The following is a 19,513-nucleotide window of genomic DNA, read 5'->3' as shown; positions in this document are numbered from 1 at the left end:
AAACCAAAGGCGTTGGCCGTACGTGGAGACTAGGAAATAAACCCCATTTAGGAGAAGGAAGAATTCCACTGTTAGTTACGGTGGTGCCGCAAGGGCTTCTGTGCAGGTCTGGCTAAGCAACAGGCAAGCACACAGCCATCTGTGTGGCAACAGTTGGTGGAGATGGATGGAGGGCTCTTAACTTGGGTTTTTGTTTTTTTTTAAACTTTTTTAAAGATTCATTTACTTTATTTTATATCTATGGGTGTTTTGTCTGTGCACCACATCCCTGCCTGGTGCCCTCAGAAGTCAGAAGAAGGCATCAGGATTGGATACCCTGGAACTGGAGTTAGAGATGGCTCTGAGCCACCATAAAGGGGCTAGGAACTGAGCCCCGGTCCTCTGCAAGAGCAACAAGTAGTTCTCAACAACAGTGCCGTTTCCAGCCCCATTGACTTGAGTTTTTCAAGGGATTCCAGAAACTTCCTGAAGGTTGGATTTAAAACACTTTATGCACTTTTCTGGGAGATGGGAAAGTCTTAGATGGCACCAGGAACTCACACACTCAAGGAAGGCTAAACATGAGCAATGTGCAAATATGACAGGCAAGGGGTCTGAGGGGGGACAACGAGCAGGATACTGTGTCCTCAAGCCACGGGCATGTCTGTCACTAACCTCGGTAGCATCTCTTCATGTCTGGACCCAGCCACATTGTGTCGGGACAGGCACACGTGTACTTGGGAGAGTGGCTGGAGATCTGAGGAGCAGGAAGGCACAGGTATTCACAGCCGCCATTGGGCTGGGCACTCAGGTCACAGACATCTGCAGCTAATGGGAGGAAAAGGGGCAGAGAGACACCATGGTGGCACACTGGCAGGCCAGGCCAGGCCCTCTTATTTACCAAGAATGCGACCCTGCCAACTGGACTTGCTCAAAGGTCCTTCCCTGCTTTTATTTGACCACCCACCAGCACAGTGCTCAGCATTTTATCCTTATTCTCACTCAGTTCTTACAGTTCTGAGGTGGGTGTTATGGTCCCAACAGACGGAGAACAAATGTGCAAGTTACAACTCTAAGAAATTTGGAGACAGACTTTAAATTGAGGGACAGTGATTCCCAAACTAAAACTTCCCACTACTGTTTTTGTCTTGCTTTCTCCTCTTCTGTGTTCTTGTCATCTCGTTCTGCCTTAAATTTCTAGAACCAGAATCAGGCACCAATCTTTTTTGTTTGGTTGGTTTTTTGCTTTTGAGACACGGTTTCTCTGTGTAGCCCTGGCTGTCCCAGAACTCACTTTGTAGACCAGGCTGTCCTGGAACTCACAGAGATTAGCCTGCCTTTACCTCCTGAGTGCCGGGATTAAAGGCATGTGCCACCACCGCCCAGCTCAGGTACCAGTCTTACCTCCTTGCCCTCTTTGCGGTCTCCCTCACCCTGGCAGCCAATACCTGTTACAGTTAGTAGTGGCAGAGGAGGAGACAGCCGTAGTACAATTACTAGACTCTGCTTCCAATGAGCTAACTGGCTAACCATAAGGCCTTGAGACACATTATTTTCTATTGCTGTAAAATGGGTGCCAAGAATTGGTGTGTCACGACAGAAGGAACTTTGACATCAGGCAGACCCGAGTTTATATTTTTGTTGTTCTACCTGCTGACATTGCTTTGTCTCTCTGCGCTTCAGTTTCCTCTATTGTTGAATGAGAAATTTAATAAGCACCTGTTATAATATTGGCAAAACCAGGACACTTATGTGCTCATTCATTCCTACCCTTGCTTCACACAGAGGCTGAAACAAAAAGAGACAAAGTATGGCGACATGCTCCACAACTAGGGAGATTATTGTATTCCCGGGGATACTGGGTCGTGACATGATGGAAGGAGACGTAGCCTGCTAGGTGACAGGAGAGGATGCGAGCAAACCCCCAGGGCCCAGGGAGGGCCTTACCTCTTGGCTGCTTCAGCTCATGGAGCACTACAATGTCATGCGGGTTATTAAGGTTCTCAGCCAGGATGGAGATTTCCAGGCCGTTGAGCCGATTCGCGCTGAAAATGGCCTCGTTCTCCAGATCTGTCCAGAACACCTTGTCCTGTGGGATACACGTGTAAAGGATGGGAAGCCCAGAATCCGGACTCACACTCCCAGTCTGAGGACCTAGACCCGAATCAGCCTCGGGAAGAGCCGACCTGCCATCCTCTCAGAGCCATATACCCTGTCTGTCCACGGGTTTTCAGAGGGCTCTCCGCCTCTGATGACGAAGCGGGCTCTCCTGGTGTCCTACCTTACGTGATCATCCGGTGCTGCTGAGCTAGGCTTACTTCCTGGAGCCAAAAGAAAGCCAAGGTTGGCTCTCTGCAGCTAGTACCTGCGGCCTGGAGCCAAGGTCAGAGGGGACGTGTGAGTTCCCGGGGGCCAGCAGCTGTAGGGCCTCTGAGAGGAGCACACAGGCCTGCACACTTAGTCCCCAGAAGCCCAGATGTGCAAATTCACAACTACAGGGGCAACCGTGCATCTGGTCCACGGATGCACACACAGCCTGCAGGTTCACCCGTACTCTGGTGCATGTATGCACACACGTGTAGCTTACACGTGCCAGGGAGATGCTCAAGTACACATGCATGTCCAGTGTACTCGAATGGAAGCAGTGGCTGGTTTGAGAGGAGGCGCTTTGCTCGCGAGTTCAAGCAGCACTGAGCGAAGCGTGTCTAAGAAGACACTGCGGCTGCCCACCACAGACGTCTTCCTCACGCTGCCTCCCCTTGATGGCAGGGTTAGTTTTGGGGAAGAGCTGTGTTTGAGAGGCTCTGGTAGGCTCTGGCTTCCTTACTTCCCCAGAAGAAAGGCTACTGGGGTCAGGGCAGATGGGCCTCTTGACTCTTTACCTTCCTGGGGGCTTCTCGAGGGCTTCACTAGGGTAGTGTCTAGTTTATTTCTGTGACCCCAGGATTTAGAAAGGTCCACAGAACTGAGCCACACAGCATCCCTCAGGCTGTGTCCTACGCTAAGCGAGTCTAAGGACAGGCGTGTTCCTTTCCCCTTCCTCCTCCCGTTAGGTGCCTTCTGCACGTGAGACACAGGGCTAGGTGCTGGGGACGCGGAGGGGAAGCGTCTGTGAGTGATTTTCCCGTGACATCCTCTGAAGGAGGCTCTCGGGGAGGAAGCAGAGGAAAGGCTGCCCGGCAGACCGGGCCGCAGCGCCTGGGCAGGCAGCCCTCAGAGCATATCCAAACATGGCAGGAGGGCGGCCTCCCAGTTCTTGTTTCCCTTTCTCAGGGAAGCGTCCTACTTGACCAAGCCTTCTCTACGTTTCGGGCCGTGCCTACCGCTATGCGGCTCACCTCAAACACAGCCACCCCAAAAGGGTGGCTTAGGAAGTCAGTGGAGAAAATCAGCATCTTTCTGTTGCCTCCGTTGAAGTCAATGCTGGACAGCTGGTGCCGTTTGGAGTCCACCCAGTAGAGACGCTGGCTCAGCAGGTCTTGGGGAGGAGGGATCGGGTCAGACACCAGTTACTGCCGCTGCATCTCTGCTCCACCGTACTCCTCCCTACCCACACGCCCAGGCCTTGGAGAGGGGACCCCCTGGATCCTAACAGTTGTCAGGATCAGTTCTGGTCCAGGCTTCCAACTCAGGCAGACAGGCAGGGCTCACCCAGGGTGATTCCATTGGGCCATTCGATATCGTCTGAAACCAGTGTTTGCCGGTCTGCACCGTTGAGCCCAGATTTCTCAATCTTTGCCTGAAACCCCCAGTCAGACCAGTACATGAACCTGAAAGACAGAAGAGCCCAAATTTAGTTTCTTGTTTGTGACAGTTGGAGTTGCCTGGGTCACAACGGTTCAGTGAGCCACTGAATAGTTGGGGCTTATATGAAATCCTTTGGCACTATCGAATCTTAAGAATAGGCACTTTGGCCGTCATCTCGTGAGCGCCTGGAGAAGCTCGGCTTACCCATAGTCTACTCACAGCTGAACGGCCTGGGCCCTGCCTGCTCTCACTTCCGGCTGCTCTAACCAGATGGGTAGAGCATCTGTGTGGTAAGGGCCCGTACAAACTTCTTCTGACTGACACAGAAAAAAGTAGCTGACCATCCTAACTCAGACTCCTGCCCCTTCACCCTCATTTCTAGTAGAGATCACAGCAGCCCACTGTTCCTGAGTCACCCTTTCACAGGCTGCTTTCAACAGCTGACCTCGATTGACGAGGGCTCTCTCAGCCCTCCTTTACAACCAAAGCTGAGGAAGAGGAAACATTTCCACTAAGGGAGGAAGAAGGTATTGTTTTGTTCAGGATTCCTGAGCCCCCATCCAGGTGTGGCCAGCATAAAGCAGCCTAGGGTATAAGGGGCCCATATATTGGGCAGCAAGGGAGGGGGACATGAGTTGCTAGGAGCAGAGCAGCCCCAGGGAGCTGAGCCCTCACATCTTCCTGGTTGCGCTGAGCGCAGGGTTTATGTAACTCCTACTGAGGAAAGTTATAGGGAGACAGACTTGGGATTATGAGGAAAACAAAAACAAAAACAAAAACAACTCCACTGAGTAATGGGTAGGTGTTCCACAATGAAACAGGCTCCTTTGAAAAGTCATGAGTTCTCTGTCCCCAAAACGGTTAAACAGCCAGATCCCCATGGACAGAGGCCTGAAGTAAGGCCTCCACCCTGGAAGGTACTGGCAGGGATCTCTAGTCCTGTGGTGCTCCATCTCAGCGACACAGTGAATGGGCCCGGCGTCCAGGGACAGCCCTGGTGACTAGAGCCTATTTTGGCTGGGGACAAACAGAACGGGGGCCGTCTGACTTCCTTCCCTGTGTCTGTCCGGCTCACAGGCGTCTGGAACCCCCGACAGCCTCTTGTAACAGACACAGAACTGAGCACCTTGGCCAGTGGGACGGAAAGCTGAGTGGGGACACTCACCCTCGCAAGGGGTCAACGGCAATGGCTCGGGGCTCGCTGAGGTCACGGCTGAAGAGAGTGCAGCGGCGGCGGCCGTCGGTCGTGGCTACGGAGATGGTCTTATTGCCTGAGTCTGTCCAGTAGATGTGCTCATGGACCCAGTCCACCGCCAGGCCCTCTGGAGAGTGCAGCTGCTCACCAATGAGGACCACCTGCTCATCCGGGTTACTGGCCTTGTCCATGGGGGCGCTTAGGAGAAAGCAGGGCTGGCCATGGGCAGGGGCTCCACCCACGGGCCCACGTGGAGCTGCCTCTGCAACCCTCCCCTCCTTTGTCTCTTCTCTGGGCCATTGCAGTGGGTTTTAGGGGAACCTGACTAATTCCACTCAAAACATTCCTTGAGCCACCAGGGTAAGGGACACAGGCTGAATCAGCTCATTTCTGGCCTGGTGGAGCTCAGTTAGTTAGGGGTGGGTGGGGGGAAGCTGGCAGGCAGGTACAAGGCAGTGTGTGAGAAGCTTTGTGGCAGAGTCCTGAGGGACCAGATCAGCAGGGGCACAAAAGATGAAGCCAAGCGCACAGAGACAGCAGTTCACACGAGTATAGGAGTGAGCGCGATCCGAAATGAGGCAGTGTTTGGTGCGGTAGCGTCGGTTTATGGGATGCAAAACTGGCAGTAAGTGCAGGCAAGGGCCACGCCCCGGCGGCTCTGAGTGCAATGCTCAAGAATTGGATTGCGTCTGGGGCAAGAAGGGCGCAGCAGGTAATGGAAGGAGCCCAAGGACATAGCTGGGAATGTAACAGATCATTGGCTTTGAGAGGAAGGGGAATGAAGGAAGGGAAGGTGCTGAGGAGGAGGCTATGACATGCAGAGGTGGGATGAAGAGGGGCTGCAGGGCGCTGGGCAGGGCAGGGAGAACTGACTCCACGGACAGACAGGAGGTGCCCAAGCAGGACTTTGCTTTCCAGATGCTGCTGCCCTCAGGCTGCCATTCCCTCCCTCCCAACCGTGCTCTCTCCGCTTCCGTATTGCTTCCGTGGACTGCCGTAATCCTGACTCTGCAATCTGGCAATTCTCTTAAAGGTCCAGACTGCAGAGCACCCTCAGACATCACCTGGACCCCTTTCCGTTCCTGCCCCTCGGCCACAGACTGCCCAGCTGATCTCCCGTGTTCCATCTCAAAGAGCAGCCCAGCTGACGAAAACCCCAGCCAGATTCCCGAGCTCCATGCTTTAATTTAGGCGACGTCTCATTCAGCCCCAGACCCAGGCTCTCCTTAAACCCAGCTTCCCAGCTGCATCTGTTGGACAGGCTCTAGCTGCTTCTGTGTATGCAGGCGTGAGCTCAGTGAGAGAGAGAGAGAGAGAGAGAGTGTGTGTGTGTGTGTGTGTGTGTTGGGGGGTGGAGATAGGGAAATGGGGCATTTACCCACCCACTCACCCCATCTTTCTTCCTACAGTGACTCGGTATCTACCCAATGTCTGGTTATCAGCAGTCCAGCCAAGTGGATCTCGGGGGGAGGGGAGAGAACCCAAAACAAAACATTAGCCCTCCAAAAGGCCTAGATAAGGCCAGGGAGGCCAGATATCATGGCATCTGACACAGACCCGAGAGAGAACTTTCTCAAGTGTCCCAGGTGCCGAAGTCCGCTGCTGAAGTCATGGCCAGTGATGGCAGTAGCCATGGTGACCCGGGTACTATCATCCAGGTTTTCTCAACTGCCAAAGCGGTTCAGCAGTCTCCTTAAAGCCTCCTCTCATGACTGCAAAGAGGCAGCCCCTTAGTCATGCGTGGGACCCTCCAGGCAGAGACCAGATCCTAGCCATCTTGAGTTCCCCAGGGCCCAGAAAACAGGTAAGTGGCCTTATTTGTAGCTCTCCACGGAGAAGTCAGGAGTTTTCTCCCTTTCCCCATTTCCTCTATCCCGCACTTCACAGCTCGGCCACCAGGGGTCAGACACAGTCTAGGATGTGAACTCAAGGTGGTTTTCCCACTACAGCACTCAGGATCCTGGCACTGCTACTGCCGCTGTGCTGTGCTTCCGCAGCCCTTCTGCCCAGCTCTGCCCTGAGGGGCAGAGGCCATGGTTCCTCTTCTCTGTGAACCTCCCCTCCCCCAGGCCTCTCCGTGGCTCGGCTGCGGGCTGCACGCCACTTACCTATAGATTTTGCGGTAGGAAAGGTCGCACCAGTAGATTCGGTTGGTAGCCACTTCCACGTCCAGCGCCACGACGTTCTTGAGCATGGGGATGAGGCGCGAGTAGTCCCGCTTCACCAGGTCTATTCTTCGAACCTCGTGTCGGTTGGTGAAGATCAGGGATGGGCTCTTGCCGGCTGCCGTGCAAGGAGGCCGTGTCAATGGAGGGAGCAGAGAGTCCAGAGACCAAGTTTCTGCCGCCAGTTTCCCTATGAAGTGGGGACGGCGGCCCCTACCTCACAGGCTAGAAGGGCAGACAAAATGAATACCAGCACACAGCAGAAGCTCTGTTCTCTGTTAGATGCAAACTCTGGAGCCCATGACTCCCTGCATCCTCGTGCCCACACTGACTGAGGCCTCTTGTAGCATAACGTGGCTTCCTGTCCTGCTCACCATCCTGGATTCCAGCTAAACTATCTACCATTCTGCTCTTCCCCAGCCAGACTTCACTGTCCCGGGCTCTCTTCAGGTCTCTCCTTGGCTCCAGAGGACGTTCCTTCCCAGCAGTCACCACCCTTTCAGCTTGGGGCTTCACCTGCCATCCTGCAAGAATGGCCCACCTAAAGCACATGAAGGTCCTGGGGGATAGCTCAGTGGGCTGATTAAGTCTGCTGAGCCATCAGAGACAGGACATGTGGCATCTGACAAGATCACATACATGCACTGGACAGAACAACTGACCACATATGTATTATTTATGTAAATATATGTAAATATATAATATTTACATTATATATTTATACTTATATATGTAAATTATATATATGTATGTATATATACACATTTTTAGACTCAGGACCTAGATATTCTTGGCTTCCATCGGGAAGGTTGCTGTCCCAGAGGTCTTTGCGAACCTTGCACTGCCCCACGCCAGGCCAGTTGTGAGATGTATCAGGCAATTCTCAGACACACTCCCCATGTTTTCCAGGACACGTTTCTTGTCAGCCTCCTGGTCCCTGCCAGGCTAACAGGGACAGGATGGGCCCAGTAGGGAACTACCATGTACAAACTGGGCTGTGTAGTACACGCACAGACAGACTTTGAGTACTGAAAGAAACTACTTCAAGGCGGAGGGGTGAGAGGGAAGCGGTGGTACAAACAGCAGGAAAAATCGGGCTCAGAGTGTGGGAAGCACCAGGTTCTCGCCTGCTCCATCGCCAACAGATCAGAACTTTCCTCACCCCAAATAACAGCCATGACTTTACCCCTCCTGAAGGGATGAGCTGGGTTAGAGGGCGTCTTGAGAATTTTATTGAGGACCGTGTCACCGTTTTTTGCACAGCTGCGCCTTAGACAGTCACGTGATTTGGTGTGCATACCCAGAATGTTATCTCTACCACCGACCTATTGGCCACACTGCTCATGTCCCATACGGAAGTGACGACAGGTTACGTGTGGGGATGTGTGTTACACAGTGTGTGGCGTGGGTGGTATATTTTAGGATTTACGGGTTTCGCAGCAAGAACTGTAGCTGCTGTGTTACCAGTATTCTGTCAAGTGCACGTGTGAAACTCCAGACTTCCACTAAACTGTTTGTTCAATACCTCCATCTGAGGAGTTACAGCGTCCTCAGAGCCCAACCTGCCCACCCCAGTCTACGTTCCTCCTCACATCGCCTCTTCCGCCATCCTCCTCATACACTGACAGAGCGAGTCTCCTCTTTTCCCAGTTATTCGTCTTTGGAATATTCCGGCTCATTTTTTTCCCCCTCTAGCCTCCTATATTAAAATTTTAAGCAACTCCTGTTGCTTGGCCTTCAAAAATGTACACACATCTGTCCACTTCTCACTAGTGCCACAGCAACCAGCCTGCCCCAAGCCCTTCTCCCGGAGCACTGCAGTAAAGGTGGCTTCTCCCTGCTCCTCTGCAGTCTGCTCCCAGCAGCGAGGCCAGGCAGAACTTAAATGTTACGGCACAGTTCCCTTCCACTCAGAACCCTCTGGGCGCTTCTCTTTGGACGCAGGAGAAATCAAATCAGTCTTCACCACAGTCTGGAAGGCTTTGGGGAGCACCCCGAGTCACCTCTGACTTCCCCTCTCACTGGTCTCCTTGTTCCAACTACACCAGCACCCTCGCTAGTCCTTCAACATCCAAACATTCCTTTCCTGGGGCTCATGCATTCATTGTCTGTTCCTTCGCCTGGAATGCTATTCCTGCAGGGGACTACTGGGCTCACTCACTTCCTTTAGGTTCCCACTCAATCGTCATCTTTTCTAGTGAGGGCTTCCCTGACTCTCCTGTTTAGAACCACAACTTGTTGCTTCTCCTCCTGCCTGTGGGCTTTCTCCCTGCAGTCAGGAGGGGCGTACCTGGAATGGCCAACGAGCCAGCCAGCGAGAACCAGCAGGGAGCTAGTTCAACTTTGATTCCAGAGAACAAAGGCCATATATACCCCTTGGGGAGTGGGTGCGGGGCTCCAAGGATAGGTGTGTGTAAGTGGTTGGAACCAGGCACTTCAAGGATGCTTGATTTGCGTTATACAGCACGCTCCTGCCATATGAATGGAAACACAGCCCCTAACTATCACATAGGTGAGAGGAGCGGAGAGCTAGAAGGGGCCACATATCAAATGTGGTTAGGGGTGTCTGTGTCTAAAGACACTCTCCAGATGAAGTCTGGCAGAGAGCAAGAGGAAAGAGGGAGTCCTGCACTTTAACCCTGAGCTCAGGTTGGCTTTCCGGACAAGGAGAGCTGTCAAACAGCAGGACCCCTTCCAACAATTCTCTCAGACTTTCCCAGCTCACCTCCTACTTTATTTCTCCTTAGCCTTCAATTGCCACCTGCCACGTGCTGTATTTTATCTACCTATCTTACTTCTCGTCTGTTTCAGTCATTAACAAGGACTGACTCTCTAGCGCCTGCAGCCGGGCTGCTGCCCTTAACATGAAGAATTAAATAACTACCCCAGCAATATACTGATCTGCAGAAGTCACGCTGCTAATGTGGGCTGCCTACACTGGCTGTGTGGTGCACGCTTGTGCCTGTCCGTTGTGCTGTGCGGAAGTGACCGCTGCGGGCCATCGTGAGCAGCTCTAACCACGCCCATGGGTGTGAGCGTACTGTGCCTCACGCTCGCAATGTTCACTTGTACCCTAAGCACTGTGTGCCACCGACCTGCTTTATGCGTGCTTAGGAGTGTGTTCAACCACTCCTCACATAGGTTGAAGTTAGGTGCTCCCTAGACTCTCCAGGGTTGTTCCCTATCTATCTGTCAGGAAGCCCGTACCGACAGCTTTGCAGTTCTTGGTCAGCGTGTCCATTTCATAGCCAGGGTGGCATTCACACTTAAAGTAGCCCTTGTAGTTCACACAGATCTGGCTGCAGGCGTCTGGGTCTTGGCATTCATCAATGTCTGTGGGAGAGACCAGAAGTCAGAGCTGGCAGGAGGACGAGCGTCCACTTGGGTGGGTGGGGGAGGGCTCACCACCACAGGTCTTCTGGTCCAAGAGCTGGAAGCCCGCTGGGCACGTGCACTCAAAGCCGATCTTCAGGTCAGTGCAGATGTGCGAACAGCCGCCATTGTTGTGCAGACACTCGTTCAGCCCTGGGGAGGGACACAGGCTGATGACCTCCTCCGACAAGCCGGGCAGTGGCCCCGAGCAAAGCTAAGCCTTGGGGCAGCAGACCCCCAGAGACCCAGGAAGACCAGAAACTGCACAGAACCAATAGCCAGGTGCCCGGGCAGGAGGAGGGTCAGCAGGGCAGGTCCCTGACTAGACCAGATGGGGCCGGTGGTACAAAGAGAACACAGGTCCTTGTCCTCCTGGGTCAGGGCTCCAACCAATACCAGACTAGAGGCAGCTGGGCCTTCCCTGGAGCCGAGGCCTTTCACAAACATGCTTTTCTCACTTTCCTCTTCCTTCTATCCCTTAAGCTTGCATGTGTAACATTCCCTCCGGGGTATCAAGAATGCCTTCTGAGGCCTCTGCATGGTCCACCCACAGTCAAGGTAGGCGACCACACCCGGAATGCGACTGCCCTTCCCCATCTGTTCCCCACAGGAGCTGCCTCCGCTAGTGCTGCTCCTCCCCCCAGCAATGCTCTGTGAGGTTGACCAACGTGACTCGCAGGGGTTCCCTCCGATCCGGAAGGGGTTCCCTCCGATCTCTGTACACTGCTGACTTCTGGGCCCCTACTATCGTGTGCTTTCTCAAGGCGGGGCCCAGCGTTAGTCTGCACTTGGGAGAAGGCAGACAATGTTGAATGCCCTTACTGGCCATAGCTCAGTCTCTAGGCCAGGCTCTCTTTTACACATGCCTGGGGCCAAGTCAACATTCTCCCGTGCCAGGATTTACACAGTGGAGCCTTCTCAACTCCTCTTTGACCTGCTCCATGCATCCGCCTTGTCTCGAGCCTACACCAGGATTACCAAGTGCCGCAAGGGCCGAAGGGACGCCATTCTCCACTCCCTCACCACCTTCTGGTACGTTCTAAGGGGGGCCAGGACCAAGGCTTACCAAGTTCTCACAGCATCTCCTGAGCTCAGAATCACAGGAAGTCAATCCCACAAGCTGGGGGAAGGGCCACACCACCCGTCTGCCCACCGGGCTCATGCACTGCCCCTCCAGCCAAGCGAAGCCGAGCCGAGCGGAGCCTTGGCCATGCATCCCGCTGCTCTGAGCTGCCCGTCCCAGGCCATGCACAGCTGTGGGTGTCCCCACCTCCAGCCGGAGCCATGCTTAGGGAATGTCCCCTTTACCCCTGGGCCTCCTCCTGTTTCCCCGGAATGTTGGTACAACTGAAAGAACAAGACCACAGCGAGCCGGTGACTTTTGGGGGGAACCGGGAGTGGCTCAGCCAGGCCCGTCCCTGGGAGGCCCCAGACTTCTGGAGGTGTTTGAGCCGTGGAAGCGCTGGAGTCATTGCTGGGGGAGCTACCACTGGGAGGTCATTCATCACTCACACCCTCTGTCGGCTATCTTGGGTTTTATTATTCCGAGAGCACCATCCATTCATTTGTTCTCCCATTCACTCACTGTCTCACTCACGCACCTTCCCACTTCCTTCCTCCCTTTTCGCAGGTAGCATCGAACCCCACAGTTCTGTCTGCTGGACACTTAGTGCAGCTCTATGTGTAGGGCGGTGCTGCTGAGGAAGAGTTCACGGTGACTGTGGCTTCTCGTGAAAGAACGCACACAGTGCCTCAAGGTCAACCCACAGGGGCTGAGAGAGGAGAAAAGCTAAGAGACCCCACTTAGCCTATCCCTGACCATCTTCTCCAGAAGGCCTGAAGGGAGCCTCCGTCCGGCTCTAATGCTGTGTGGCCCGGAGAGGAAGGAAGAAGGTAGAGTGGTGTAGAGGCCCGAGTGGTGTTTGACGTCACTTTCCCCAGCACATACTTGCATGCACACACCTTCATGCGTACACACGTGTAGACACACTAGCTTATTATGTGCAGAGACAGAGACAGGTCTGCATGCCCCACAGACATGGAGATGCAGGCAGAGATGCACGAGTGCAGGAAGTCAGAGATGTGCAAATGGACGCTGGCCTCTCACCAGCCCGGACAAAAAGAACACAGGTGGACACAAACGAGTCCATGCTTCTCTTTGACACGTCATGCAGAAGGTGAGAATGGAGAGTTTGGTAGGTTAGTAGCCCCTGGATAACTGCAGATCTGAGAGTCGTGGGGGAAGCGGGGCTCAGTTGGCCCTGTCCCCCCTTTCACAAGCCCCTTCTGGATCTCTTCTTGGGGTCAGTGGGGAAATCCGTCTCCTGCACGCCCAGGGGGAGGCCCAGCGGGCTCTGCTTAGCTACGCTTCCTTTCAGTCAGTCTGGTTTCACTGAAATCTTCAGAAGGGGAGCAAAGAGGCTGGGCCTAGGGAGCTCTGGGGTACGACGTTCCTCCGAGTTCCCAGGAGGGGAGACAGTGGCCAATCCTCTAGAGAGAGAGAGCAAGGAGGGGTCGACCTGGCCTGTTCTCTGGGGGCGCCTTTGTCCAATTCTCTGAAGTTCTGGCCCGAGAGAGCACAGACAGCTCACAAAGTCTTCTGCGCACACACCGGGCTCTCCCTGCCCTTCCCGCTCCGAGCCTCTGCTCTTGCTGGTTTATACTGTTTCTCTCTAGTCTGACCGGAAGCCTGAGCTCTCTCACACGTTCCAGCCTCTCGGGATTTACAGTAGCAACAGTGCCTGCTGCTGGGAGTGCTCTACTCCCATCCAGGCCTGGCCGAGCACTGCTGGGCCCCCGATGCCTCTCCCAGCCTTTGACTTTGTAAGGTGTCCCACCAAGGACTGGAAAGCTCAAGGACCAAGGTCATGGCTAGACCAGCAGGGCAGGAACAGAGAGGAAGAGAGAAGCTTGCAGAGGGCACACCCTCCAGTTTGTATGCAGCAGGAAAACAAGGAGGCCGATTCAGTGAGAAGCAGCCTGATGTTTGAGCATCTAGACTGCAAAGGAAAGACCCCTGGAGCTTTGCAGCAAAACAGAACAAGAGATCCGGTGGCAAATGGCCCAGAGGGACGGAACAGGCACCGAGGGCCTTCAGCTGGATGCGGAAAGGGAATACGGTACGAGCATTAGTTCAGCCGTTAGGTGTAGACAGATAGCATACCACACTCTTTCTGAGGCTCATCCGACCAGTCCCGGCAGTCCCTCTGATCATCACACACTTTCCCGCCGTCCACGCACTCGCCACTCTTACACTGAAATCTGCGGGGACCCTCACAGGTTGACTCTGTCGGGCCAGACAAGAGAGTGGACAGTGCCTGTGAGACAGTGGGCAGGAACGGGAAGGGCAAGGCCGGGTAGGGTCAACCAAGGCTCACAGAAAACGAACAGAGTTCAGGGGCTGGTCCTAACAGGTCTCTTAGGGGAGATGAAGGCAGACCGTGGAACCAGGCCTACAGACGCTCTTCTCACAGGACACACCCTCATTTATCCACACAGGGGTCCTTGTCTGTTCTGGGGGCACTGGGGTCCTGGGAAAGACCATGCAGCAGCCCTGTAGAGAGAGAGTCTGGACTGGCCATCTTCTAAGGGGATTTTTCTCCTCATGGGCCTTGGATAAGGTACACTGCTTCACTGCCCACCTGAGAGTAACAGGGACTTTCTGGGGACAGGCTTCAGTCTGTCCAGTCTGGGAACTACTAGCGAGGAAAGCCACAGGGAAGCTTGGGTGTGGACAGAGCTCCATTTCCCGAAATAGCCTGTGATGACCTCCCCCCACCCCACCCCCTTTTTTTTTTTTTTTTTACAAAGTCTTTAACTGAAAGTCTGGTTCTTGAACCCCAGAACCCCATGGGGAGGAATTCCAGTGATAACGGGCAAGTAAGGGGTAAAGGCATCTCAGAGATGAAGGGAAGAATTCCCCCAGCTCCGTTCTCTGCGAGCCTGGGAGGGCCACGGGGCCTTTCCTCACAGAGGACGCCAGGGGGGGCCTCTCCTCAGAGGACGCCAGCCCTCGCCTTGACCACACGCACCCTGCAGGCAGCCAGTTTCGTCGCTCCCATCCAAGCAGTCGTGTTCCTGGTCGCAGCGCTTGACTGCAAGAACGCAAGTCCCGTCCCCACACCGGAACTCTTTCTCGCTGCAGGGTCCTGGCGCGGCTGAAAGAGGGCAAGAGGAGGTCAAGACCAGCCTGGAGCGAAGACAGCTTTTCCCACAGCCTCACGCCACATCTACCCCTGGAAAGAATGGAACCACTGACTGAGCTTAGGAGGCCTCAAAGGACGCCTAGCCGAAGCATCTCTAGTGTCCACATGGGGAGACTGAAGCTCAGAGAGGGGGAAGGCCTTGCCAAAGGTCACACAGCACTCCAGTTTCCTGCTTCCCTGTCCACCACCTCAGCACAGATACAAGGTTTTCCGAGGAGTCCCGGTGCTCATGACTCAGTGATCTGGTCCACTCCTGTCAACCTCTCCTGAACAAGGCACTGTGCTGGGTGTGGGTAGGGAGCCCAGACACTGAGGGCCCATTTCCAGAAGCTCAGGTGCAGAGAGAGAGAGATGGGAAACGCACACATGAAGACAGCACAGGGAGCCGTGCCTGGAAGAGAGGGCAGCAGGGATCTGCCAAGGCCCTGGAAGGGACCCAACACAGCAGGGACAGTCAGCAGAATCTGACAGGCTCGGCATGCAGGCACTCCTAGGACAGAGGTCTCTGGGTTGGGTGGGGGTTGGGGTGAGGAACCAGTGCCAGCCATCCCGTAACAGGAAAGCACAGCCAACAGGTGTGATGGAACGGCCACATAGCAGAGACAAAGGTACCAGTGACAGCCGGGAGCAGCAGCACTCGCCTATAATCCCAGCACTCACTCAGGGGAGGCCGAGGTAGGCGGATCTCTGAGTTCGAGGCCAGCCTGGTCTACAAAGCGAGGCCAGGACAGTCCAGGATCCACAGAGAAACCCCGTCGCAGAAAACAAAAACAAAAAAACCAACCAACCAACCAAAACTGAAAACCAAAGGTACCAGCGAAGAAGCCTGGCTTCTGGGGTCAGACCTGAGCTCTGCTCCTCAGCAGCCATGTGACCTCCCGCAAATCACTTCATTCTCCCAAGGTTAAGTCTCCCGGCAGGAGGGCCGCCTCAGCGGGCCCTGGGTGGGGCTGGGTGGCGCGAGGGGGCTTACAGCAGTCGGCCTCGTCAGACTTGTCCTTGCAGTCGCGGTCGCCGTCGCAGCGCCAGCCCCGGTGTATGCACTCGCCGCTGCGGCAGGTGAACTGGGTGGCGGGGGCGCAGGCCGCCGGGGTGGCGCCGGCCCCCGGGCCCGCTCGCCCGCACAGCTCGGCCGCTTCGTCCGAGCGGTCCTCGCAGTCGAACTGGCGGTCGCAGAGCCAGCGCTCCGGGATGCAGGCGCCGCCTCCTCCGCAGCGGAACTCACGGGGCGGGCAGGCCGGGTCCGAGCAGCCGCGCTCGTCGCTGCCGTCGCCACAGTCGTCGTCGCCGTCGCACAGGAACACAGAGGCCAGGCAGGAGCGGTTGCTGCACTGGAACTCGTGCGGGGCGCACACTGCGCAGGACAGAGAGCCGGTCGGCCCGCCGGCTCCCATCCCCCGGGACCCAGCCCGCTGCTCCTGCTACAGGGGTACAGGGAGCTCTGACCCTCGGGTACAGGCTGCAATAGGTCCTGCTGGAGACCTCGGACCGCCTTTGCCCTTTCTGAGTCTCTGGGCTTCACCAAGCACACAGAATTCCTGCCCTGCAGCCAGCAGCGCGGTGGGGCTGAGAGGGGGTCCTGGCGGGAGCACTACCATCCTGAAGGACAGGAAATCATCTCTAACCAGGCACCAGATGACAGGGCAGGGGTTTGTTCACTTGTGGCACAGTGGTATATATAGCTTGCAGAGATTAATTCTGCAGCCTGGGATCTACCTCCCATGGTCCCCACACCTCCCTCCTGAACATAACCCCGCTACGGCCACCTTGATGATTTGCTAGGCCCGGGGCACACCGCTCCCCTCCACCCACGGCTTTGCTCAAGTTGCTCCATCGCTTCTAGATCTCAAGAGTTCTTCCCTGCACGGCTCCAGATTCCACCTCCGGCCATCACACACTTGCTTCCCTGCTTAGCAAATCTGCCTCCGCCCCAGCCTGCCTTCTCTGTGCCTTTCCCACATGCCTGGGTTCCATGTCCTTCACCGCTCTAAAGACTGGCACGGAGCCCCCTTGCAGGGTGTGGATGAAATAATTAAAGAACAGGTCCGGGCCCTGCCTGGGGCAAGCGTGGGCTTCCTTTCTCTGGTAGGCTACTCTGAAGTCCACGGGAACGGCCTTAAGAGACTAGCCAGCCCAGTTGCTGGTCCAGAGAGAGCACCTCGCTCATGGTCACATGTGCCAGGAGAACCAGAACCCAGGTTCCAGGCATCTCCTCCTACTCTGACCCATCCTCTCAGCTGTCCTGCCCTTTGTCTGTTTTGTTCTCGAGTGTTGGCTGTTTTCATGGCATCCACTCCCTTGCCTCCCCCGCCTCCGAGTCCTTCAGACTCTAGTCAGGAATGCTGTGGCTCAGACCACAAACATGGTGGTGGCAGCCGCATATCTCTCCACGTGGGGGCGCCCAGAGTCCACGTTTCTATTCTCTGGTGACAGGATGTCAATTTTCACCGTTACCGGAACATAAAATAAAGTGATGTCTTTGGCGTTTGGCAACGTCGGCAGATCGTGTCGCGTTCTTCTGACAGCTCTACCAAGTCCCTGACAGCTGCATTTTTTTCCCCCTTCTGGGCTTTTGGGATGTGGGAGAAAAGCACACGCTCTCTGATGCCACAGCTCCCAAGGTGCTGCTGCTGACGCCCTCCTGCCTGTCTAGACACAGCTTTTCCAGGCCCAGGGAGAAAAGAGTCTGTCTTCTCAGAGTCCTGATGGGAGGTGCTTCATAACACTGCATTCTCAGCAAGGTTCTGACGCTGGCAGTGACTGGCAGAACCCACGGCCAAGGCCAGGGACCCCACTCCCTGCCTTCACAAACGGAGGGGTCTCAGAGAACTGGAGGCAGAAAGGTTCTTTCTCTGTCTGGCCCACAGGGAGCCTGTTAAGCCTTTCTCTCACCTTTGGTTCCTATAATTAGCAGAAAGTCTCCCTGTCCCGACACGCCCTGGTCAGATGCTCCCATCAGCAATAGTGGCTGATGGCCTCATACTGGAAGAATCATTTGGTGGCCAGGTTGGGGGTGTTGAGAAGAGAGGCGGAACTTCCATGGGTGGATGAATTCTCACAAAACTATCACTGCGGAAGCCGGTGCCACCCTAGCCAGGACCCCCAGCATACACTTCCTACTTGAGACCCATCAACTCTCCACGCTTGAATCTCAGAAGCCTGAGGAGGAGATGGCTTTGCTCTTGGACAGGAGGAATGGCTGGGGGAGACCAGGATGCGGTGGGGGGAAGCTGGGAGAGGCAGCGGTGGACCAGAGCCTGCCACACACCCTCCAGAAGGACCACTTGTATCTCAGCCCAGCCTGGTAGCACAGCCAGTCTGTAGTCCCCAGAGGAAGGTTGAAGGATCACCTGATCGTCCCTTTCAGAACCTTATTCCAGACCTGGCACATAGTAGGTATCCGAGAAGTGAAATGAGCTGGGCTACGGTCACTGTCACCCCCCACACACACATACACACAAGCACCACCACCACCCCAAACCTTGCTGGCCTGCTCCCTGAGGAGGACATAATCCTGTGTTTGAAGTTCAGCCATGCGGAACTGTCCCAATGACCACTTCCATCTGTCCCTGCTGAGGCTGCTGCTCTGCATGTGACACGCGCCCCAGCCTGAGGTTTCAGCAACAGTCGTCCTTCACACCCTAGGAATCTGTCGGCACATGCCCCGTCCCCAGTGCCGCCAGTGTCCTGGCACCGCCTCTCATACAGCCCAGGTTTGGGTCCCCCTGGGCTTGCTTGGAGATCAGTGGGATCAGCAGAGTTGTAGAATGGATGAGCAGATGTCAGACATGGTAAAAGGTTGTGTTGTGTGTCAGAGCTGAATTTGAATCTCAGTTCCATCCCTCAGCCCCAGGCACGTTTCCTCCCTTGTCTGAGCCTCAGTTTCCTCACCCATAAAATGGGGATGGTAATGGCTATTCATGAGGTGGTAGTGAGCATGAAAGAAGAGGATGTCTCCTAAGTGCCCAGCAGTTTCTAACGTTCTCATTGTTCTTCCCTCCCCACCTACCAGGTCCCACAGAGAAACAGACCCCTCTCCAGGAGAGGCCCTGAGGCTGCCTGAGAGCTGGGCAGTCATGGGGATTTTGGCCCTGGACTCACAGGTAGGACAGCCGGCTTCATCTGCTCCTCCCTCACAGTCCTTCTCTCCATCGCAGCGCCATGAGGCAGGCACGCACTTGTGGCTGGCAGGGCCGCAGCTCAGCTTCTCAGCAGGACACTCTTCAGTGGCTGTAGAGACAGACATTGTGCATGGCTTAGTTAAGGGTGACACAGGACAGAGCAACAGCCAGTCCTGCTACTTGGCATAAGTCCCTAGCAACCCACAAGGGTCCCCTGCTCCATGTCTTTATCGGAAGCCAGTCTGCTCTTCAGGCTTTCTTAAGTCCTAAATCTGACCACACCCCACACAGTCCCGGCCAACACCCTCTCATGGTCTCCTAACCTGAGACACACAAGTCTTTCTTGATCCAAAGGCCCCTACACATCACCCCTCTTTGATCTAGCAATATGGAGCTCCCACACCCTTGCTCTGTTTCAACTGTGTGCCTTTGGCTGAGATAGGCCTAAACGGAGCTCGGTTTACCTTCCAGATTCTGTGCTCTGAACCCCGTGGGTTTGGAAGGATCACCCAAACCTTACGTGGCAACAATCTAAGTCACTGCAAAGATGGTGTCGAGCCCGCCGCTGAGAGCAGCCTGCACTCGCAGGGCCCAGCGGGACCGCGCAGCTATAATTACTGCAATCAGAGGCTGACTCAGTCAGGGGCCCACAGCCCGGGGCTTGATTCTCCATTTGGAAGAGTGAGAACCCTGTTCAGGACCAGGGGAAGCTCTTCCTCCCAGCGTCCC

The 19,513-nt window shown here is 55.1% G+C and overlaps 1 protein-coding gene across 12 annotated transcripts in view; it reads right to left on the bottom strand.

The window, feature by feature from the left end:
• Lrp8 (LDL receptor related protein 8) overlaps positions 1–19,513 on the bottom strand; it is a 72,089-nt gene that overhangs the window by 14,890 nt on the left and 37,686 nt on the right. For 2 of the 12 annotated variants that reach the window (XM_021661167.2, XM_060366089.1), the window contains exons 4-15: positions 18,765–18,893; positions 15,637–16,017; positions 14,490–14,615; positions 13,622–13,744; positions 10,492–10,611; positions 10,294–10,419; positions 7,030–7,204; positions 4,892–5,119; positions 3,631–3,749; positions 3,318–3,457; positions 1,927–2,068; positions 655–807 (exon numbers count right to left, since the gene is read on the bottom strand). In XM_021661167.2, coding sequence (XP_021516842.1) covers positions 655–807; positions 1,927–2,068; positions 3,318–3,457; positions 3,631–3,749; positions 4,892–5,119; positions 7,030–7,204; positions 10,294–10,419; positions 10,492–10,611; positions 13,622–13,744; positions 14,490–14,615; positions 15,637–16,017; positions 18,765–18,893 — 1,962 coding nt within the window. Of the gene's footprint in view, positions 1–654; positions 808–1,926; positions 2,069–3,317; positions 3,458–3,630; positions 3,750–4,891; positions 5,120–7,029; positions 7,205–10,293; positions 10,420–10,491; positions 10,612–11,766; positions 11,806–13,621; positions 13,745–14,489; positions 14,616–15,636; positions 16,018–18,764; positions 18,894–19,513 lie in introns of all 12 variants that reach the window. The other 10 variants (XM_021661184.2, XM_021661200.2, XM_060366091.1 and 7 more) reach the window with 7 other exon arrangements.

This window comes from Meriones unguiculatus, chromosome 12 (genome assembly GCF_030254825.1).
Source record: "Meriones unguiculatus strain TT.TT164.6M chromosome 12, Bangor_MerUng_6.1, whole genome shotgun sequence".
Classification (NCBI taxonomy): Eukaryota; Metazoa; Chordata; class Mammalia; order Rodentia; family Muridae; genus Meriones; species Meriones unguiculatus.
The sequence above is the reverse complement of the archived record's forward strand: the minus strand, read 5'-3'. Positions and strand labels throughout refer to the sequence as shown.